The 24,201-nt window shown below is 39.6% G+C and overlaps 1 protein-coding gene across 3 annotated transcripts in view; it reads right to left on the bottom strand.

Annotated features, from left to right (window-relative positions):
• The window catches only part of LOC121930779 (pericentriolar material 1 protein-like), a 70,603-nt gene that overhangs the window by 9,116 nt on the left and 37,286 nt on the right, over nt 1-24,201 (bottom strand). For all 3 annotated transcript variants that reach the window (XM_042467629.1, XM_042467627.1, XM_042467630.1), the window contains 13 exons: nt 23,232-23,454; nt 21,165-21,310; nt 20,241-20,434; nt 15,945-16,119; nt 12,174-12,529; nt 11,390-11,557; nt 9,372-9,428; nt 5,810-5,982; nt 5,573-5,701; nt 4,132-4,252; nt 3,801-3,941; nt 3,355-3,482; nt 2,215-2,349 (listed from right to left, as the gene is read on the bottom strand). In XM_042467629.1, coding sequence (XP_042323563.1) covers nt 2,215-2,349; nt 3,355-3,482; nt 3,801-3,941; nt 4,132-4,252; nt 5,573-5,701; nt 5,810-5,982; nt 9,372-9,428; nt 11,390-11,557; nt 12,174-12,529; nt 15,945-16,119; nt 20,241-20,434; nt 21,165-21,310; nt 23,232-23,454 — 2,146 coding nt within the window. The remainder of the gene's footprint in view (nt 1-2,214; nt 2,350-3,354; nt 3,483-3,800; nt 3,942-4,131; nt 4,253-5,572; nt 5,702-5,809; nt 5,983-9,371; nt 9,429-11,389; nt 11,558-12,173; nt 12,530-15,944; nt 16,120-20,240; nt 20,435-21,164; nt 21,311-23,231; nt 23,455-24,201) is intronic.

Genomic DNA, 24,201 nt, shown 5'->3' with positions numbered 1-24,201 from the left:
GCCCCGATCCGCTGCTTTCCAGGCTGCGGGGAAGTGGCAAAAGGCCGCTTCCCCGCAGCCTGGAAAGGGGTGTCCTTGGGGCTTCAAGCCCCAAGGACACCCCGCGGCGGCAGGGAGGAGGAGAAAGGGGCCGCTTGGCCCCTTTCTCCTTTGCGCCGCTGGGCGCAGCTGTGTGAAGGCTGCGCCCAGCAGCGCAAACCAGGAAGGAGCGCCGAAATGGAGCTCCTTCCTGCTCCGCGCTAAGGGCACACTAAGCGCCCTGGCGCGGAGCAACGACATCATGTCCACGCCGCCCCGTATAGAGGTGGTGCGGTCGTGATGTCGTCATGGTGGCAGCTGTGTGGAACGGCCACCGCCATTTTGTGCACACGGAGCACGCACTAGGGTTAGGGGGGTACGGAAGCACCGCCCCTTCCTAACCCTAGTACGCACTCTGCACGTACTATATGGCCCGTCTGTAACGAGCCACCACTTCCACAGTTCCCAGGTTGAAGAGATGGGGTGTGGCCTGCTGAATGGCTAGGTTTTTTGTGTGATTCTGATGGTGAAGAGTGTAAAAAGCAGTATCTTGGAGTTTGGTAAAACTGTATGGAGCAGCCTTAGTTCACAACACCCACCAGTTTGAAGGAGAGGCCTCCCAGGTGTTGATGAAGGCCTCTCTGGTGGAACAATGTGTTTTTATTTCTTGGTGGTTGATTTCCCAGTTTAGGGGGGGAGGGTCAGCTGTGGACTGAGAGTACTGTGATCTTGCCCATGCAGATGTAAAAATTCTGGAGATAAGGTGACAGGGACAAAAAGACTGAGAAGATTACTGAACTTGTCATTTTGCCTGTTTTCTTTGCAGAGAAGGTATAGTCTTATTATTATTTTTGGTTTCTATGAAGATGTATTTAAGAGCATCTTCCCCCAAAAGCAAACTATCAACATAGGGGACAGATGCGATATTTGCTCTGAATTGAATGATTCTATGATTCTATAAATGTCAAAATTTCAGTGCTTCAGCCAGACTGATCATCTTGCTACTATGGAGGCAGAGATAGAGTGAGCTGAGAATAATAATAAGTCTCTGGTGGCATCTGATATGAAAGCTAAGGATTTATAGATCTATAGACGTGGCCTGTGCAGGGATTTTGCATCCAAATTTTGGCTGGTGAAAATATCCTGAACCCAGAGCATGGCTGCTCTACATATCAGGGAGCTGTAGAGAAGGCCCAGATAGAGAGGACTGATGCCTCATGGGAGCATTAAGAGCTGCAACTGCCCACTTCTCATTTGGATCTTTAAGAAAATCTCCTTGTCTAGCCAGAAAATCCATGAGAGCCAAAACTGGACGGTTGAAAAAATCCATTGCCTCAGGGTTCAGGTTGCATAATCCTTGAGCAATACTTATCCCTTTCCTTCCATGCATAGGTGAGATACTGGGACTATGACTGCTGTGATAAGGATTGGGGGGGGGGGGGGGGGGAAGCAGCCATGTCAGAGTCAGCTTCTCTTCCATTTAGCCTCCTCTGAATATTCAGGAGCAGCAACCCCTCAGAGGCTAAATCTTATATTTCTAATTCTTGCTGAATGGAAACTGATTCCAGTGCCTCAACTGTTTTAAGGTCAGAGGCATAAGAAAGATCTATTTCAGTACAGATTCAACAGATTCTTTAGCATGGGCAGTTCTGGAGGAGGCAGCCACTGAAACAGGGGGTGCTGTCATATGTTCACATCTTTGTGACTCCCAGGGGAGGCAGTTAAGACTACACACACAACCTGAATTACAAAGACATGTCTTGAGCAGAAGAGCTCTGAGAAGCATAGCTGGTTTAGTAGATTTAGTTTTTAATGTTCCCCATCCTGAGAGGCATGAAGGAAGGAGGGAGAAAGCTGGGAAAACTATGAATTCAGGGAACTAAAGCATAAGGACTTTTTTTTGGAAAAGACATACAACCTTTCCTGGGTGAGGCAGGAGGAGATGAGGAGCAACAGAAGTTTGTTTTAATTAATGCTTTATTTTGCCTAGCCTGGGTGGTAATAGGCATTAACCCATTCATAGTTGGCTCCTTTCCGCTGGCTGAAAATGTGACTTGCCCAACTCACCCAGCAGGTTTCCAAGACTGAGCAGTAATTTAAACCTTCATCCCTCAGACTTCTACTCCAATACTGGAACCACTACACCACACAGTCTCTGAGGCAAAATAAGAGTAACATACAAATTTTTGTACTGACCTGCAATATGCTACCAAGTTGCTTATGAAATATCTTCACAAATTCTTTGCTTTCATCATTTTGCTGAGTAAGGGTTAACACCATACGTCTTACTGAAGTCAAGAGCTGAGTAGAACATACCTCATCCATGTGCTCCTAGGGAAAATTAAAGTACATTACACTTTAAAGTACATTACTCTTGAGCCAGTGATTCCAGGAATGCAGTGGCTCAAGCGGTTAAGATACTGACTCTGTTGATTGTAAGATTGGCAGGTTAGGAATTCAAGGCCCAAGTACTGCATGATGTGGTGAGCTCCCATCACTAGTCCCAGCTTCTGCCAACCTAGCAGTTCAAAAACATGCAAATGCAAGTAGATAAACAGGTACCACTTTGGTGGGAAGGTAAAGAACATTCTGTGCAGTCATGCTGGCCACATGATCACAGAGTAGTCTCTGACAACGCTGGCTCTTTAGCTTAGTAATGGAGATGAGCACCACCCCTATGATCGGACATGCCTTAACAACCTTGTCAGTGGGGAATACTTTTACCTTTTTACCTACTCTTTAAAAGAATTCTTTCAGGGGAAAAACCACCGCAACATACTGTTTTATTCAATAGTCTATATCTAACTGCTAGTTCCAACTAAAGACGACTCAGAGAATCAATGCAATTTACATAACTGCTGACTTACCACTCAGCTATTGGTTCAATGGGTCCACTTTAACTAAGACCAACAGCTAAATTTAGGCTACCAAATAAAGAATGTCTCATGAACCATAGTATTTTACTAGGTCTTATGTACAAATATTGAATCTGGCAGTTTCACCAATGATTCTCCAGGCATGTGTTATCTTCTTACAGAAAATAAATCTACAATTTTGTTTGACCGCTGTGCATGTGGATGTGTGCGTGTATGTCTCCCCAGTCTGACTGTAGATAAATATGAAGTCTGCTTTTATCATGCCCTACCACTGTTGTTGTTATCTTTTATTGTGCATGTCCTGAGAAGCTGTCTCATGTTCTGGGAATAAATGGTTATTGCTTCAGGAGGGGACAAGGTCAAGAGAGTTGTTGTTTAAAGCCTGCAGTTTTCTGTAAAAAAAATAAAATTCAACTTTTCACTCTGATCTCTACTTACTGAAATGAGAAATTTTGATTACCTTCAGGAATGGGATAACCTCTTTCATTATAGCTTTAATCTGCCTGTCAAGCTGCTGAGTATCTATCCGAGGACAAGGAACATCAGGTACTTCAGCAGGCTGTGCTGGACTTTCAACTGCATTTGAACCTTCAGCACAGAAGAAAAGTACAACCAAATGAGTGCTGACAAATGTGCTGTTCAATATAGGCGACAATATCTGGTTAATTGATTATATAAAGACTATATTTTATTGTAGCCATAAAGCATACTCAAAGACACAAAGTCAAATACATCACCTATATAAATACCAACTGCTTAGATACATCATCAAATACATATGCCCAGAGGAAAGCATTAAGGTGCAACAGGTCAAGAAAGTATCTACCTAGAAAACTACTTGACAAGGATCTGTATGTTCCTTTGAAAGAATGTGAGATACACAGCAACAAATGAATAAATGTATACCTTCCAACTTAGAAGAAGAAACACTCTGGACATTACCACAACATCCATCTTCAGAATCAAGGTTGCTTTCAGTTGTCATTTTCATCCGTTCATACTCTCTCATCCGAGCCAGAACCTGATCTAAGTGAATCACAGTGTTGCCTATATTAAGGCAACAAAAACTAATATTACATTGTATTAATATTAGGTTATGAAAATTCAAACATTGATATTTGTACATTAAATATAATGAAAGGAAAAAAAGTTGGTTATTGTTAGAATAACAAGTACACCAGTGAAATCCTGGTTGACAGCAAATAGCTGTGCCTGTAGTTTCCAGATCTATGCTTACCGAGATCATCTTTAGCAAAAGGTTCAAAATTTGAAGATGTAGAAATAATACTGCCATTCTCTGTATCATTTTTATCACACTGTCTACAGGCTCCTTCGTCAAAATTCTTCTCGAACGTCTCCTTGAAATCATGCAATAAAATAAATTGGCATATGTTCTTCCATAAGCAACCAGCCAGTCTCAAACTCTTTTCCACATTTTTCTTAAACAATTACCCAGGCCCTTAATTAAAGGATTCAGACAATCTTCAAGCATGTGTACATCAATCCAATTATTCAGCCTCTTATATGCATCACATACAGAAGTTTCAAATCTTTGCTAGTAATGACTTTTAAACTGGGTTACTAAGAGTACTTTTCCAGAAAATTTATTACAAAAAAAAAGAGATCAGTCTTCCGCAAATATGTGATATTTACACAGTAATAATAATAAAATTTATTTTTATCCCGCCCCTCTGCACAACGCAACCGGAGCAACTTACAACATTAAAATATACATTCCATAACATAAACCCCCAATCCCCCCCAAAAAATACAATTAAACCAATTACAATTAAAACATACTTAAAAACAGTAGCAAAAATAACAAATAACAGATAGACAGTAACTGTAGCCAATCAGAGGTCAACTAGTTCGGTCTTCTTTTGGTGGCTGGATATTTTCAGGAAAGGCCTGCCAGAAGAGATCCATCTTAACAGCTTTTTAAAAGCTATTTAGGGTGGTAGTATGACGGATCTCATCTGGCAGACCATTCCATAATCTGAGAGAGATGGTCGAAAAGGTCATCTGGGTGGTTGCAGACAGTCTAGTTTTTAAAGGTTGCAGCAGATTCCTCCCAGGGGACCTGAGTGTGGACCCAAGCCATTTAGGGCTTTAAAGGTGATAACCAACACCTTGTACTAGGCCCGGAGACAGTAAGAAAAATCTAGCTCTTGCAAAGAGACAATAGATCTTTAGGAACAAGTTGTTATTTTAAACGGATCCTGAACTGCTTAACAGGTAAAAATAATAAGAAAATGCTACTGTGAACCCAAAAAATTCATCCTGAATGGATCATCAAGACTCTTATAAACTGAAACACTTAATGATTGTTAACTGCTGTCAAATCAGCTTTGATCTATGGTGACCCTCTGAATGAGAGAATACCAGGGCATCCTGTCAATTAATACAAAATACTTATTATAGAGTATCCTCACTTGAGAATTATGGAATACTGACTATAGTAAGTATTTTTACATTCAAATATTATTCCTCATATCTGTGCAGTTTTTAGATGTTATCAAATTTATGGGTAAAGCCACTCTGATTGTCATGCTACAGAAGAGTGGGATATAAATAAAAGTTTTATTATTTAAAGTGTTTTATGTTGAAATGTAAAATATTCATAACAAACTTTTTTTAAAATTTACAATACAATAAACAACATTGTAAAAAAATCTTACATCATCTGTAGTTGCAAGGCTTTCACTGGGAGTAAGTTCTGAATTGGATCCTACCCACGCTGCTGAGCTCAGTGGTTTTGGACATTCTTCTTTTTTATTGTCTTCTGAGGCATGCCTGGTCACTATATCCTATTAATATAACACTTAAGATTATACTGTGAAAACATTCACTTAGTAGTAGCAGTAGCAGTAATAATGACAATAAAGACAACAATAAAATCATGGCATTTAAAATACCTGTAAAGCATATAATGCTCTTTGTCTCAAATAGTCTGTATTTAACATCTGTAGCTCATGAAAAAGCTCAATTAGAAAATGAGGACGAGATTCATTTTGTGATATCAAAGTAGCGACTTCAGAATAAATGGTGTCTCGCAAAGCCTCAAACATAGAAAGGTCGCTGCCTGTTTCTGTGAATAAAGAAGGAAAGTATTAAGTACCATACTGTGTTTCATAGAAGCTTCACTTGTATTAGAACATACAAACTTTGAGGAGAACACTACCGTATACACTTGACTATAAGTCGAGAAAATTATGCCCCAAAATTGACCCTTAAACCTTGGGTAGACTTATAGAAGGGTCAACGCAGCAGTAGTGCTTAGAAAGGTCCTATAGCAAGCAAGCCTGACACCCCAATCTCCATTGAATTCGTTCCCCCTCCAGTCTGTTTGCAAGCCTTTGCTTCCTATCCTATTGGAAAAAACTCCCCATTGAAAAGCACTTGCCTAGTCTGTTTGCAAGCCTTTCCTTCCCTGGTCCGTTTGCAAGTCTTAGCTTCCTATGGGGGAAACTCCCCACTGAAAAGCATTTCCCTGGTCCATTTGCAAGCCTTTGCATCCTATGGGGGAAACGGCCCACTGAAAATTACTTCCCTGGTCCATCTGCATGCCTTTGCATCCTATGGGGAAACTCCCCATTGAAAAGCACTTGCCTGGTCTGTTTGCAAGCCTTTGCATCCTATGGGGAAACAACTCTCCATTTAAATCCACTTGCTTCCTAGAGGTCCAGAGTAGGAGACTGAGGGATGGAAATGGTATTTCCCCCTTTCCATCCTTCCTTATGGCCCCCTAAAATTTACCCTCGACTTATCCACAGGTCATATCAAAATCCAGGATTTTGAACCTGAAACCTTCCCTCGACTTATACATGAGTATAGACAGGTATATCTCATACCTGTTTCCTAATCTTCGTGGAGGTAGTGCTCTATGGGAGATTACTGCTGCATCTATAAAGGAAACTCCTACTCCTAAAGGGAACACTGCACAAAACAACATACTTGTGCTCTTTTACAGAGCTAACAGTACGGTGACAAATTGATTTCTGAACACTGTATTTCATAGATTACATAGATTGCATTTGCACAAAAGGCCCTACTTAAGGATACTAAAGATGGAGTGGGGAAGAAGAGGGAAGACTCTATTTCATCCTGAGCACTAAAGACACAGCTAACCAAACATAGCAGCCCTGAAAATTTACACCTATGTAAGATCACACTACACAATATATTGGGACATTATTATTTGGTGGCAATATCTAATGGGATCCAACACTATCCATCCTCAACATTTATGCTTTTGATCCCTCTTACTTTCAAATATTTATTTGCTGAAGTAACATATTCTGCTATCAGATTCCATGCTTGCATCTCTTATTCTGTAAGTGGCCTTGAGTCCTACTTTTGGGGAAAAGACAAGCTATAAATAAAGTGATTGACTGAGTTTAAACAGAAGTGAGATTTCTCCAAACACTAGTCATACCACAAAGTTGTAATCCAGAAGGTCAGCGCAGCTGTTGAGAAGGGAACTGTGCTAACCATCTCTTGTTCCAGCTCTCACCTCATATGGAGTATGGTGTAACTGGACAGGAGAGCTCCTTTCACATATGGGCATTTTGAGGTTTTTTTATACACATGGAGAAGATGCACATACAGGGGAAGCGTTACTATTCAAATTTATCACTCTAATATGAGAAGAAAAAAACCTAAAATGAAGATGTGCAGCTAGTCTATTCTCCCCTTCATGTGTTCAAAGAACATGCTTAAGAGTCAGCTGCATGGGGCTAGTGTCATTAAACTTTGAAAATTACAACAGAGATCCAAAGTAACCCTTGGTCTCCACAGTACTAGTTGTGAAAGACAGAGGTGTGAATATCCCAGGGATATGGGGGGGGGGGATCCAGAAAATAAGTGGGGTTTTCATGTTTCTCTACCCTACTACACCACCCTCCTTGAAATTGGGGGGAGGGGGGACACTCATAAATTTTACAATCAATAAAAAGTTTAAGACAAAGTAGGCTGTTCATCTATCTCTACGCATTCTTTACTTCCCAAAAATAATTTCTAAAGACATATGCATTAGAAAGACTTAAGTATCACAACACTACAGTTTCTGTACACTGGGGTAGGCCATGTATGGCTTATGGGTTATATGCAGTTCATGCTCAGTTTTGACTTCTACCCTCTAGTTAAAAAGGAATAGCCAAAAAAGTGTTTACATGCCCTCAAACAATCATGAGGGGCTTGCCATTTTCACAAGAGGAAGAAAGATTAAGTTCTTAACTTCCTCTTGATAACTGGTTGAGTAACTTCTCTGCTATTTCACTTTTTAGAGAGCTTTTTTAAAAAAAGTTTAATTTTGGAAAGTTTTTTGTTTTATTTTATTGTTTACAAGAAATATAAGCATTTAAAGTCAATTCAATTAATATTTGTAACTGTCTCAATTTAATATACTGAACATGATAATTTTAAGATCAAACCAAATTGTGATCCTGATGCCAAATTTAAAAATGTAAACTGAAATGGCTCCTACAAATAAGTACTGCATATTTTTTATTTTCCCCAAAACTCTGAGCTCCCAACAAAAAGAAAGAATGAATTAGGCTGTTTCAATCCATAGTCTCAAATAGCTTCAGTATTTTAGATCTCTGTTCTTAACAACTGATGTATTTTTAAATGATGCTGTATATTTGTTTGTCTGCTGTTGCTCCCTGCTTTGATCCATGGGGAGAGGTGAGAAATAAATAAATAAATAATATACTATTAGTTCCACTGTATACTTCATGCACATTTTGAAGCTGGCTGTTGCCTATGAAAATTTGTTCCATGATCATTTTGTCAGTTTATGGTGTCAAAAGCATTCTTGTGCTCTTAAAGATAGTCCTCTTCTTCCCCCCTGCCCCCCTGGGCATTCAGCTACCTCCGCGGAGTTAGCTGATGGCCCAAGAGGGCGGGGGGAAGAGGTCCCGGCCTGCAAGTCCCACCCCCAAAGGATGGAAGTCCTGTCACCCTCTGGACGTCCTGCCCCCGGCACAGAGTAACATCCAGTGCTGGAAGGCCTTTTAATTTGGGCACTGAGTCCCTAAAAGGTTCACCATCACTGCTCTAGATGCTTGTGGAGTGCTATGCCTCTTTTATGACTAATTTTCTTTCAAATCCCCATGGGAGGGTAGCTTATGTGAGAACTCAAGATACAGCCCCTAGGGTCCTGCAGGTGGCCCATGCAGCTCCCAACCCCTGGCAACTGTTGAACACTAAATCAGATGAACATAAGCACACTACTATCACTTCAGCATGAGAATACATTTAGATTGTATCATTCCAGATGTGAAGATACGGTTATAACCCTAGTAACAATAACAACAATAACAAAAAGCAAACTGGTAAAGACAAATTACATGAACTTGCAGAATCAATTTGCATTAGTACAGTTTTTCCTAATTCAACTAGCAAACTATGAAAAATAGAAAAGCGATCGAACAATCAAGGTAGATTAGCTTAGAAGCTAAGCAGCTACTGCATTACCTGGTGGTTCTATGCATGCATTTCTGTTAGACTGCTGCAGTATTCTCCTAGCATGTGCTGCAGGAAAGGTGTGGGTGGGAAGGACAGACAGTGACAAACACAGAAATGTATATCAGAAATAAAAGCAAGGCCAAATGAAATAATGGGAGAAAGGTTACTTAACATTTCAATTCAATCCCCACAGAGCCCATGTATTTTAGGGGTATTATTTTTAACAAAAGCTCAAATTGAGGGGGGGGGGAATACCACCCGGGTAAGTTTTTGAAAAAAGATTCCAAAAGGGATTTCACATATATGGCTCATTGGCCACATACCTATTCTGCTGAGGTCAGAAATTTTATGTAATTTGTGTATAAATTAAAATGAAGTAGACATACAGCACTTCAATAGTCTCCCACAATTTCAAAGAACCACACAAAAGGAGGGGGAGAGAAAATGTGTGTGTGTGTGCTCACACACATGTGCACACACACCACAACCACCACACATTGGTAAAAAGGGATGCTGGGTGCATGTGGATGATGAAGCTGAGCCTTCCCTTCCTCTCTTCTGCCAAGCAGCTATGGGAAGACTCTTAAGTTTCCATTTTAGATTAACTGCAGTTGAGCAGATTACTTAAACTCTTGATAGTAGTTAGAATTAACTGTGGACAGTAAAAGCAATCCAACTTCATAAACAAAGGTTAACTATAGTAAAAAAAACAATTTGGGAGTAGCTGCATTGGCCATGAAATTTTATTACCTGTCTTTTATTGCTCTATGTCTCTAGCTCTCACATGGCCAATAAGAGAAGTGGGCTCTGCTTCCAGTGAAATCCCTCAATACCGCTTTAACTGACATCTTCTCGGGCAGAATGTAGGCCTGTGGCTCTAACATCATCACTATTTTTCTCCTGTATGATTTTTGACATCTTTGCCTGATGAAGAGGCAAGTGAAGCTTTGAAAACCTGTGTAAGGCATTTTATGCTTTGGAGTTGGCCCAGAAAATGTATTGCTAATTGCTGAGTTTGGATTTCATGGTAAAAAATTAATTACAATATCCTTACATTCAGATAACACAATGAACTGCAGCTGATGAAAAACAGAAGCAGAAATGGTGGGCAAGCTTGGTTTGCTCTCCTAGTGATAAATTATGACTGAATACAATGTCCAAATTAGCCAGTGCTAGGTTACTTTGTGTACAAAATATAATTAAAATCTGAATAGTGCATCATGGGTGTCTAATTCAGGCATGCTGCAGCCCACATGCTGTCCTTTTGCTGTCCAGTGTCTTAAGCCCCCGAACCACCACCACCGCCACCATCATTTTGGCCAAAAGAATTTTCAATCAAAAGCACACTCATTCAGGGCAGATTTCATTAAATAGGCTGTGAGAGACATTCAAAATGAGGAAAAAAAACAAACTTCCAAGACACTTCTACTTGCTCCAGATGACAGTTTTCTATTTACTCAAAAATAACTAAAATAGTTACTTTCAGTTACTTTCTAAAACAATAACTGAACATGCACCAGTGCTGATGTGGTATTTCTCTATCACTATTTAATGAAGTCATATTCCCGAAAGTATAAAGGTAACTAAAAACAAAAGAAGTAAAGTGGTTAAGTTATAATTGGAATGTATCTTAGTTGTACCTTCATTACTGGAACAAATAATTAATCACAATTAATTCTTTACCTGTTACTTGCTGTTCCCAAACTCTGAAGGAGAGGGTGACTTTTTGTTCAATAATGGTCTCTCTCTTTAAAAAGGAACCAACATTTCAATAAAACACTAAGAATTTTTATTAAAAAGTACAGTATAATATAATAGGAAGATGGAGTAGGATTTCCATAGATATTTAATATCCATAATTTTCCATCTACACATGTTCAGTGGAGATTTGGTAATAGCAAGTAACTGTCACATTAACATGATGCATCATTGTCAGAAAACTTTGATCCTAGTTTCTCTTACGTACACATTAAATAACAAATGAACTGATTCACTTTCATTGCAATCTTTTAAATTTTTTTAAATACCTGAAGACATTTCTGATGATCTACTGTATTTAATTATTTTTTCAAGCTGTTCCCGATTCTTTTTACTGAACACTTTTGCTTGAACAATTTCTTCTTTCCGCGTTGAGTGTCTGCTCCTATTACTCTTGTAAGGCTCACATGTACTAGAAACACTGGCACTTTCAAATCCTTAAAATGAAAAGATGTTTTTAAAAACTTGCATTAAAAGTTATTTTAGATTTAAAACTTTCAGGCAAATATAATTTCAGTTCAATGATCCTTGCATATTGACGTTCTCAATTAGCAGATTCTGGGGAAATCAAGATACAAATCAGAGTGACCAAATTCAACTAAAAAGGATTAGACTTAGGCCTGAAACACACAAGCCAAAAAGTGCCTTCTGGCCACTTCGTGAGAAGGGCGTGCAGACTATGCACATCATATGTTATCTTTAAGTAATTATCAACTTTACTATTTATTTTAAATATATATATATATGGCAAACACCACAAAAATAAGCCACTGAAGTGGCTATAAAGGGCAAGCATATCTACCTACGTGAAAGGGAAAGAGGACTAACTAGCCATCAGGATGTGTGTAGTTAGTGATTACATTGCCAAGGTAAGGGCTAGAAATGAGAGGACTTATGTTAAAGATAATAAACAAGAAATGTTCATCTTGGCAGTGGAGTTTGATGTTGCAAAAGGGCAACCCTGGCTCAGGTCTTGGTACACGATTTCCCAAGAATTCCATATACTAGCAAAAACAAACCATTTCAAATCATGCTTGCATAATGTGGGCATACCATTTGTTCTAGCCCGGTTTTTCAACTGAGAAGAACTCCTCTTGTTCTTGGACTTCGGTGTTTTGTCTTTGGAAGCCAGACTAGCCTGTGCAGATGCTTTTCTGGGTTTAAATGTTTTAGTCACAGTAGTTGGATCAACTGGATCTGGCATGCTACTATAGCTCTCTAGAGATTCTTCGTCAAATTCTCTTCTTCTGCTGGTATCAAGATGGTTTTTGTGAATACCGCATGCTTTATTTTGTACTGGTACTGTGAATCCAGTCTTGAGGAACAACTGTTTCTCTTTCCCTCCTCTCTGATGTTCATTTAACAAAGCTGATCTATTCTCCAGCTCCTCTTCAGGCTGCCTCTGACCTCTTAACAAAAACAGAGAAGTTTATAACACCTTCCAGAACCACAGTATGGAGGTGGGAAGACGGAAGCATTAAAAAAAAGACATTTTATTACCAAACAAGTAAAAACCAAAGAACATTTAAAATCAGCACTCTTTCTTCTATGCTACAAGGTGAATGCTTTGGCCATATGATAGCTTGCCTTTCGCAGGCTGGAAACAGAGCCAACTACAGATGGATTATCCTTTCACCAAATAGAAATCTGGGAGCAGCCTGTGGAATGGCAAAATTATCCTCTTTCAGCACAGCAGTTGTGCACTCTGTTTTACAATGTTTCAGCCTTAAATATTAATCATGGTTAAACAATATCTGAGAAGTGCAAACACTCAGATTCAGAGTGCTTCTGAGTTAGCACACAGATAAGCAACAAAACTCAACTTTATTCCACTAAGTAAAGGTCCACAGAAGAATCTTTGTACTATAATGAAAGATATCAATTTGAATCCAAGAAATTTTTCTTTTCTGCTACAAATGAATATGTAACATAAACACTCTTTGAAAACACTCTTGTGAATGTAAGAGACTAAAAATGTTACTCAAGCTGTAAGAAATAGAAAAGCCCTGAGACCAGATAGTTCTCATACTGATTAGAAACTATATCGGTTTCCAGAATTTTTTGTTTGTATCAAAAGACTTTAATTTAAAGTCTGGCTCTTTTCTAGCTCTTTTTATGAAGGCATCATAGAACCGGCAAAAATCATACTAGATGTGTGAACTATGCACAAATCTTTTTATTATATGCTGATAAAAAAATTAATTCAGAGAATGTCTAATAATCTTCAAAATGTACTTAGAGTCGATACAATTTAAGATTAGTCAAATTTATTATTTTAAGATCTGATTCTTGTTGCCTTTATTCCACTTGATGCTGAAAAGCACTTGAAAAAATTAACTGGTGGATTTTTCTTCAGAATGTTTCAAATGGATTCAGATTTTTTTTTAAAATCACTCTCTGAAGGCAAGAGTGATTACAAATGGGATACTTTCTGACATTTTTTAATCTAAAAGGGCTACATAACAGGGATCTTCTCTTTCTCCTCTGTTATTTGATCTTTGTTTATAAAACACTCACACGTGCAGTTAAGCAAAATTGAGCAATGTCTGGGTTAATACACAGAAAACATTAGGCAGTTTTGTGTACTATGGATCTCCTCCTGTTTACTTCTAGGCTATAATCTTCTGTACCAAAATTGACAGGATTAATAGCTTCATGATCCTGGCTATTCTGTTAATCTGCCTAAATCTGAGGCTATGCCTGCTAAAGTTAATACTCCATCTTGGTTCTTCACAGTGTTGCTAATGTCTAGAAGCTGTTAGGTATTTAAACAGTATAGATTCAGGATATTATTCAAATAATTAAAATACTTCTGACTACATTATATTTGGTAAGGAGGCACCATTCATATTACAGTTGTCCCTCCATATTTGCAGACTTGCCATTCGCGGTTTCTCTTGACTGCATCGGCCTTCTCTAGGCCAGCGCGGCTTTTTCCTGGTTGTGCCGGCTGCTGCAAGGCAATTCTGGATTAATACACAGAAAACATTAGGCAGAGTTTATTTTTGTTTATGCCAGCTGCCACAAGGCCACTGCAGCTTTTTCCAGGCCAGTGTGGTCTCGTTTTGGTTTTGCCGGTTGTTGCAAGGCCAGCATGGCTTTCTCGAGGCCAATGTTACCTTCTCTTGGGTGTGTCGGCTGCTGCAAGGCCTTTTTCACAGCCAGTGCGAGAAGCAGCCTGGAGGGGATGAAGTAGGTAAGGACGGAGGGAGGGGAGGGAAATATTCAAGTGCCATTCTAATGTAATTTGAATATTTGCAAAATTTTGAATTTGCGGGTGGGGGTCCGGAATGGATCTCCTGCAAATCCGGAGGAACAACAGCTGAAGTAAGATAATATACTAAAGATGAATGATGTGCCATGGACATATTATGTTCTCTCAGGTGTCACCCTGTATCTTCCTAAGGTTTATTTTTACAAAATTAATCCAATTTTAGGAGATCTATATGGGGGCTTTATCAACCTGTTTTTCAACAAGACACAATTTTCCTTTGCAGAAAGTGGATTTAATTTCCCAAATTTGAGTTTACATCAAAAGCTGGGAAACATGATCTAATTTAGATAAATCTCCTTGACAAATCTTGGAAACCATTTACTTAGAACTTCTTTCTCGATGGACTGCCAGAATATACTGTTCATTTAAGGCAGAAAGGGATGGTGACTCTTGAAATCTCTACTGTCAGGGTAGCTTGGTGTACAATAGCTTTTCAATAACAATTTGATACCATCATGCTAAACTATCTCTATGGGATAATTCTAAGTTGAAGACTGTGAGACAACTCTTTTTTTATGGAAAAAATTGACTGACTGTGGGTTTTATATTTTAGATCAATTGGTTCGGATCAAGAATTTTCACTATCACAGCGGCGAAACAGACCGCCCAAAAATGGTGGATTGGGGCCTCCCCGGCACTGCTCACACCGGAGCCACAGCAACCACATGCCTGTAACCCCAATCCACCCTTTTGCCAGTGTTTTAAACCAGTTTCTGAAAAGGAGTGGTTTTTTTCCACTCCTCTTCAAGATGGTTGGTGCGTTGCCGAGATAGCTTTGGGCTGCATTCGGCGAGTGTGTCATCTAAACACCATGCCCCCAACACAGCCTGAAGGCCAACCATTTGGCCTGTCTGTTTCAGCCCACAGTCTGCCAGTTACCAACAAGTGTAATAAGACAATATTTACAATTGCAACACTCTTCAGTATCTATATGTGGACACTCAACTTTGAGTACCTCATCCACCCCACTGTGCTGAAAACATTGATCATGTCTCAAGAGATACTGAAGCCAGCAAATTCAATTTATAAATGTTTCTGGGAAAGCATTAAATTTGATAGTATTGGAATTAAGATTTGAATGGAACAAAGAGCTACATTGTCCTGTGTAAATCAAGCAATAAAAAACTGCCCAATGAGGTCAACTTCAAGAAAACATGTTTCTAGAAATGTAGTCAGCTTTACATCAGTATATAAGCCTAACACTTGTTCCCATTCCTTTTTTTCCCCCTGTTTCTTTCCATTGTAATCATACTTTTCTTTGTAATTATAATTTTGGTGGTGCTTACTTTTGTAGGCTCAGGGACCTACAAAAAGAAACTGAGAGGTCTATTGGCTTACACCAGTATGTAGCCCACACTTTCACGACCCATAATTTAAACCAAGTTTTTATTAGCTAACTACAAAATTAATATTCAAAGCACTGTTTCACACATAATGAAGTGAGAGGAAAAATACACTTCAACAAATTTAATTACATTTTTCTTCTTCCAAATGCAGGCACGGGTTACAAAAAATGTTGCTCACAAACAGCTCAACTGAATTTAAAATACCTTGGTTTCTCTGCTCCAGAAGTAGAACTACTTTCAAATGGTTTTGGAAATGCCATGTTGTCAGTTTTCCCAGTAGTGTTATGTTCTAAGGGTGGCTGCTGCTCATTGTTCTGAACATTACAGTTTTGGGGGAATTCCCCCAAACCAGATGGAAACATTGGGCTGAAGTTGATGCCTATGAAAGGAAATCGAATCAGAAACAGATGACTCATTACAAAATCTTACAAAATGCAAGAATATAAAGTGCTAGCTAACCTATTAATGGTTTATTAAATTTAGATCCCATCTTTCTCCAAGGATTCCATGGATGTACTATGCATTTTGTCCTTATGATCACTCCTCAATCTATCCTCATAAGGCCACAAAGAGAACCACTTGCACAGCTCATACTATTTGAAACACATTGCTCGTGATTTCTGGAGAACCCTGGTGGCGCAGTGGTTAAATGCCTGTACTGCAGCCACTCACTCAAAACCATACAGTTGTGAGTTGAAGACCAGCAAAAGGGTTCAAGCTCGACTCATGCTTGCATCCTTCCGAGGTCGCTAAAATGAGTACCCAGATTGTTGGGAGCAAATTAGCTTACAGTTGTAAACCGCTTAGTAACTGGTTAGGCAGTATGAAGTGATATATAAATGAAGCTTGTTTGTTTGTTTGAGAGGGATAAAAATCAACTAGTATATAAACTGCAGAAATTTCTACATTATCACCTTACTCCACCATGTTAGCAGGAAAAAACACTGCATAGCAGAGTTCCATTGGTTTTTCCAATAGTGTAAGCAAGAGAACCTTTTTTATTGTGCTCAAGGATTGTTCTATAATGGTGTCAGGATTAGGGGAAAGGTTAAGTATCAATATGTCCTGTCCCATATGGAATGGTCCTGTGAAATCATAGATGGTAACAACTTTCACTTCATTGGACTGTCCACCTCTCCATTGGAATGGGATATGAATCAGCTATGGAGAGGGTCCTTACACAGAGATGTGCAAATCCAACCCCACAATGGAGAGCATCAAGCCAAAAAGATACTGAATGGGAGGAGCAAAGCATGTTTCCTTAAGACTCTTGAACTGTTCTAACCGCACGACTCTCTTTTTTTTTGGGGGGGGGGGGGGTTTTGAGTGAAAAACAGTTGATTCTAACCTTGCACTTATGAATGGCATGAGATACAACTTTTCAGTGTTTACACAGAGGCATATTTGCCCCAGAAGGCTCAGTATACAGTGTTGCTCCTGCTCAAGCTTCCTGTCAGCAGCTAATCTTCAACGTAAAGCGTAAATTGTCACAATTCTTGCATACAGAAAGACCTCAACCATTGCTCTGATTCTTGTGAATAAACATGGGGCAACTCTGAACTGATAGAAGCAATGGTTCACAGCAAATCAGAGGATGTTCCAATGAGATGGCTTTACCAATATACAGAAATATACATCCACAGGTTTTAAGGTCTTTGAGGCTAATTGAGAGAAAGAAAGAAGTTGGTAGCACAAGCTTTCACAGAGAGGACATGGGAGGAACAGTGGCAAGAAAAACCAATTAAGCTGAGAGTACCTGCTGGAGCACCCTTCTGCTAAAGGTTGCCCTGGCTAAGGCAAATTTATCTAGCTTAATTGTTTAGTGAAAGTAGAAGGAATAGCCCAAGTAGCTGCTCTTCAAATTTCCTCCAGGGGAGCATTAGCTGAAAAAGCTGGTGGTGTGGTTGCTGATCTGGTTGAATGAGCTATCATATTTTGTAGTTTGGGAAGTCCAGAAACTTGTAAACCAGAAAAACACATGCTTTGATCGATCAGATTAGAATAGAGGGAAAAACCGTCTTCCCTAGTGAAAAGGGTAAAAAGGAAACAAAAAGTGCTTCTGATCTCCAAAATGGTCTGAAGTGCCTGATGTACAATTTTAGAGCACTTCTAACATCCAGCTTGGGTCACTGTTTTTCTACAGGCACTGTAAGGTGTTGGGCTTGAATCCTAGATCAAGACCTGTTTGGAAGAAATCCAAAATCTTTCTTTAAGTGGCGAAACTGATTTTTTTCCCAAGAGCACTTGAGAAAAGCTTTCCAGGTTGTCTCATATATCTTGAGGATGGAACATCATTGGGAGACTAGGAGAGTGTTTAATACCTTATCAGAATAGCCTGTTCTCATATACGACTTCTGTTCAGTTGCAAAGCAGCTAAGTGGAACCACCCCATATCTGGATGGAGAATGGGGCCCTGACTGAGGACACTGGGCAGGACTGGAAGAGCTACAGGGTCCCAGGTCACCAGAGCTAGTAGCTGAGAAAACAAAATGCCTGCAAAACCAGTGTGGTGAGCTATGAAAATAATTGTTGCTTTTTCGTGTCTGATGTTCCTGAGAACTCAGAAATTCGGGGAAAGGCATACAGCATCCCTGGAAACTAAGGCGTCTTGAGAACATCCTGGGCTTCAGCTTTGAGAGAGTGGAACCTGATGAGGTACTTAGGGAGTTTGCAGTTTGTAGCAGATACAAAGGGGTCAACCTGCAGGTAACCAAAGTGTACCTGGAGCTGGTGAAAGACAGTCTATTACTCCAGATGTAAAGTGAAGTTGCTTAGGGAGTCTGCCTCCATGTCCTAAGAGCCCTGAATGTGCTGGGCTGAGATGGAGTGGATATTCTTCTCTGCCCAAGAGAGATGTTGATGAGCTTCCTTGTGGCAAGAGAGGGAGAGGGATCCTCCTTGTCTGAACAAGTGTGATTCTCAAGTGTCATTGTCTGTGCAGACTAGAAAGTGAGCCCCCCCTGAAATCTCTGTAAGTCAAGGAGTGCTAAATTGATGGTGTCAGGTTCTAATCACTTAATACTGTGGACTTGCTCTGTTGGGCTCGACCTCCTGGGCAGAGGTCCTGGAACTGGGCTTCCCAACCCAGAAGGCTGGTGTTTGTAGTGTGCCTTTTTGGGGTTGGGAATGGGGAATATTGACAAAACAAAAGTGTGATTTCTGCAGTATGTTTTTGACCTCCATTCCCTCTCTGACCTCAAAAAGGCTGAAGCTACTGAGCTCTCTTCAAGATGCCAGTTCATATAGCCTAAAGCAATAACCTCAGACCCAGTGAGTGTCTACAAACAATTAGAAGGGGCTAGGGAGGGAGAGGAGGCTGCTCTTAACTTTCTAGTTGCTACTTCTCAATCAGATGAGATTGCCAACCTTTGTAAAACACTTCCAGTCAGAGCAACCCAGACAGGCATAAAATCAAGCAGCCATCTGAGAAACCGCACCTATTTGCAACACAATGGCCATTTAGAGAACCCAGCAAATGCCAGTCATTTTAAACAAGGAAACCAATTATTCTTTTTCAGTTCTAATGTTTCTCTCTATGCCATTTTTTTGATCAAGATACAGCAAATTTCCTCCACAGGTGCTTATGAGCATAAGCAAATTATCCTATTACTTTCTTTGAAAAAGAGAAAATCTGTTTTTTTGCAACAACAAAAAAAAAGGGTGGTGGATGTATATCTGAATCCCCCCCCCTCTTTATCTACTAATATTACAATAATGGCCTTAGGCCATTATTCAGAAAACAGAATGGCTAATATAATTCTTCATAAATCTGAGTTACAATAATGTTAAATAAATCTTTTATCTTCACAGATATATAAATACAGTAACACTAATGTATGCAAAATTATTATACTTAAACGCACAGTAAGACCCAAAACAGACGGGCAAACAGAGTGGCTTCCAGCCATTTCAGGGGCAGAGTATGCAAATAACGCATGTCTCTGGAGCAGTCAGAAGCCACTCTGAGGCCGCCTAAGGCAGCCTAAAGTTGCTGGAAAAAGAAGTGTGGAAAAAGCTCTCCTTGCCAGCATCTCATTTGAAACCATGGCAGCTGGTCACTTTCAGAGTGGGCTGTCTGGTCACTGTAGTCCCGGGTCTATCAAGGCTGGAGCAGCCAATCTGCTTCAGCCCTAGAAACATCATAAAACTAGGCTACTGTGAATGCTGATACTTTTTAATCATAATTCCTTTCTGACATTCCAAATTTTGGGGTTTAAATATTATGTTAGTAAGAAGCATTAAAGTAAGGCCACAATACATGTCTAGGACAAATATGACAAAGAACAGTTTGCTGTATATTAGAAAGTAAAGCAGATTCCAAGTCACTACAATGACGTTAAATGGTAAAAAAGAACTTGTCTTTAGAAGAATTAGAAGAGCCTTTGCTCTTTGCTGGTGAAACACTGCTTCTCCAGCATTCATCTAGGAACAAAAAGTAAAACCCATGGAGATCCTCTGCTAGCAATTTTAAGGTTTCCCATGCAGTTCTGAAATGCCTACCTGATGGAAAAGATGAGAAATTTGTGAATCCAGGCATGCTGAATAAGTTCATTGTCTGGGAAGGAAAACTGAAGGGACAAAACATAGTTGGTGATGAGGGTGGGGGTGCCCTGCTGTTTTTTTCCTTTTTGGCTGTTCTTGCTTGCTGTTGCTGCTCTTGCTGCTGCATTAAATCATTTAACATTTGCTTCAACCTAGGAAATTAACAATGTTCTTTTAAAAGTGAATTATAGAACTGATTTTGTGTGAAGTGTTATTTCAAATAACTAAGAAAAACAATTAAGAAAAACAGAGAGATGTCAGGCTGTAAGCAAATTCTAATAAATAAGACTATATCTAGTCCTGAATTTCAAATGTTCCTAGTTTCCAAATTTCAGTTTAAGCAGAGAGAAAAAAACATAACAAGAGCTCTAACTGATCTTATATCCCAACACAAACACCATCAAAGAAAGACCATTATGATGTTCTCATTTCTTCCAAATTAATACAAATGGTACAGAAATGTTAATTGTTTAATATTATATGACACACCTTACTATAGTATCCTTTTGGCTTTACAGTGGTACCTCGGGATACGAATTACCCAGGTTACGAATTTTTCGGGATACGAATAAATCCCATAGGGATTTATTGTTTCGGGTTACGAAGGTTTTTTCGGGTTATGAAAAAACCCTGGCGCTGTTTAAATGGAGCCGCGGCAGAGCCGCGGCTTTTTTTCCCATTAGCGCCTATGGCAATTCGGGTTACGAAGGTTTTTCGGGTTACGAAATTAGCCGCGGAACGAATTAATTTCGTAACCCGAGGCACCACTGTACTGTGGTTCAAAAACACTCCACTCTCCTTTTTTATTAGCAAAATACTTTCTACCATATGATGTATATGATCAGTAGTGAGGTAGGGCAAACACAAACTTCAAATGAATACCTTTGAACATTATTTTGTTGCCAGGTCAGTTGCGTATAGCATTGATTTAACTGATGCATTATAAGATGTACTTGTGGTGAAGCAACATTACTAGGCATCACACTGTATGGACCAGTAAGCAGGGTTTGCAATAGGCAGGAAAGAGTCTGCAAAGAAAAATACATGTAAATTCAAATTTAATTCTCATAAACATTTGTTATTTAAAACATTTTATTTCTCTTGGCCACATACTTAAGAGTAGAGCAAAATAAAAAAAATCAAGTAAAAAAAAAGGATTACATAGAATCAACAGTATAAAAAATAACAATAATATCAGTTGTTAAATCTTAACAACAGTATCGTATAGACTGGCTTTCAGATTCCCAAAAGTAAAGCAACAGGAGAAAAGACCACCAAGGTGGCTCTTGTCCTTGCTGAATATGAAATGTAATGGCCAAGGAATATGCAATGTGTCATGAGCTGCTGTGATGTACACACATAACCCATCTTTTTGTATGGCTTCTCAGGTGAAACAAAGAATCTGACAAACCAGTGTCCATGACTAGTCAGAGATACATAAGAGGATCAAGAATGAGGCATTACCATAGTTAATTTCCAGATTCACTTAAACTAGCCTGGAAAACAGACTGAGTATGCTCAAGGAAATATTGTATCTCGAGTTGTTTTGGCAACATGCTCAACTGCCTTGACAAGGTGGGATATCCATTTATATTAACAAAGATTATAATTATGATGTTTCAAAGAGGGATTTAATCAATCATAAAACAGATTTTTTCGGTTACTTCCTCTCCTGCTCAAGCAATGGCCTAAGTTCAGTTAAGCCATTTTTGAAATCAAAATGGGAAGGAAGAAGACTTAGAGTCAGCCAATAAGAGTAGGAGGAGAGGAGAGGAAAGGAGAGGAGGATCTCTTATTTTTATTCGAGGCAGGAAGACAAAGATTAGCACAGTAAGGAAAACATCTTTAAAATGCATAAACAGTAAGGAATCAAAGTAAGAATTTCAGGAATAGTAAACATGCAAAAAAGAACAAAAATGGAAGACCCTATGTAAGCTAAGAGAAGAAGAAATTAGGGGAAGTAAATTAACTAATGTAGTTAGAAATAACATGATTCTAGCCTGACTGGTTTGTGATTGGAGTTAATCCATTCCCAGATGCCTCCTTCACAACATACAGAGAATAAGAAGTTATACTTACCATGAAGAGTCATTCTGGGATAGCAGGGCAGAGCAATCCACTGATGCTGGGTTCTATCCACGCAATGGTCATGAAGCAGGAGTCCAAAGCTCTAAATTGTTAACTTTTTTCTGTTGAACCCAACTTCCCTTCTCCTCAGTTTGTTTTCTAGCCCTATCAGTGTGTTGCTTATATCCTTTTTAAGGAGGCTGTGGACTGCTCTGCCCCGCCATTCCAGAATGACTCTTCACGGTAAGTATAACTTCTCATTCTCTGCTTGCAGCACAGTTCTACCAAATGCTGCTTTGTGCAGATGTGTACTTGTCTAATATGTAATGTTTAATAAAAGTATTAGGCTCTGTCCATCCAGCAGCCTTGCATACGTCTTGCAAAGATGAAGATACTAAATATGCAGTGCTAATTGCCAGTGACCTTGTGGAATGCCTAATTTGCTATCCTATCTCTCAGAGAAGGGTTGCCTGCAACTGTCTTGTAAGGCAGGTAAATTAAAACTAAGGAGAAGAGGAGTTGGGTCCAATGGAAAAAAGTTAACAGTTTAGAGCTTTGGATCCTGCCTCGCAACCATTGCATGGATAGAACCCAGCATTAGTGGATTGATCTGCCCTGCCACCCAGAGAATGGGAAGGAGAGAAACCCAGAGAACAATTGGTGAGCTATACAACATGAAACAGTCTGTAATGGTCCCCTTGATTTAACAAGAAATAAAGTTGAAATAATCCACAAAATGCAACAATTCGTTGACAGTTTCTAAAGGCTTCAGCCCTGACTGTTTCAACGATGATGTCATAGATGAAATAAGTCCAAACAATGGCAAAGTATAAGGAGACAGGAATACAGGAGGGAAAACTCAAAAAGCCTTTTACATTTTACCTGTTGATCCTGCATTAATGTCTGGCAAATGTTGGCACTGAATTCAAGCTGTTTTTTCAGCTGATTAATCTGCTCTTGCCATTGTTCTTTCTCTTCCACATACGAAAGTTCAGACATCCACCGATGATTTTCTTGCCGCCGCATGCTGATGTTCTGTTGCTGCCTTGCTTTAGCTAAAGGACGGTAGTTTCCATCTGCTGAAAGAGGACGAGGACTCTTCCAGCTAGGAGTAATGAGTATTATGACAAACAGTTACTCATTTCAAAATTTACTCTTGGTATAATACATTTTATAAAAAACAGATCTGGTTATAAGCAAAACAAAAAACACACAGTCCTAGTTCGTAGTAAACACACTTCTTCCTTGCCATCATACAGATAAAATAATGTATGATTTACAGTATATATTCACGTATAAGTCTAGAAATTTTAGTCAAAAATGACCCAAAATACTTGAGTTTACTCATCCACAGGTCCAAGTAAGTAATACACTTTAACTCTTATTTAGTGCAGGGATAGGCAACCTACGGCCCGTGGGCCGGATCCGGCCTGGCGAGGCCTTGGGACCGGCCCCAGCCCAGTCCTGCTGCTGATTGCCACCAGGGCCTTTGGCCTCTCGCGCAAGGGCACAGGGCCTTTGGCCTATCAGGAGGAGGCGGGCAAGGGGGAACAAGCGGGGGCAAGCGGTGGGCAAGCGGCAGGCAAGGGTAGGCAACCTTTTTAACCCGGGGGCCGGGTTGCTGTCCCTCAGACAACTGGGGGGCCGAAGCCAAAAAATAAATAATTAAATAAATTAAATTAAAGAAGGGGGACATTTATATTAACATTTTTTTAAAAAAATCAGCTAATTTTTTCATGTGTTCTCCAATTTTTTTTTAAAAAGTGTCCTCCATTTGAAAATTTTGTCCTACATTTGTACCGGTGTGTGTGTGTGTGTGTGTGTGTGTGTGTGTGTGTGTGTGTGTGTGTGT

Source organism: Sceloporus undulatus, chromosome 5 (genome assembly GCF_019175285.1).
Source record: "Sceloporus undulatus isolate JIND9_A2432 ecotype Alabama chromosome 5, SceUnd_v1.1, whole genome shotgun sequence".
NCBI lineage: Eukaryota > Metazoa > Chordata > Lepidosauria > Squamata > Phrynosomatidae > Sceloporus > Sceloporus undulatus.
This window is presented reverse-complemented; position numbering and strand designations above follow the sequence as displayed.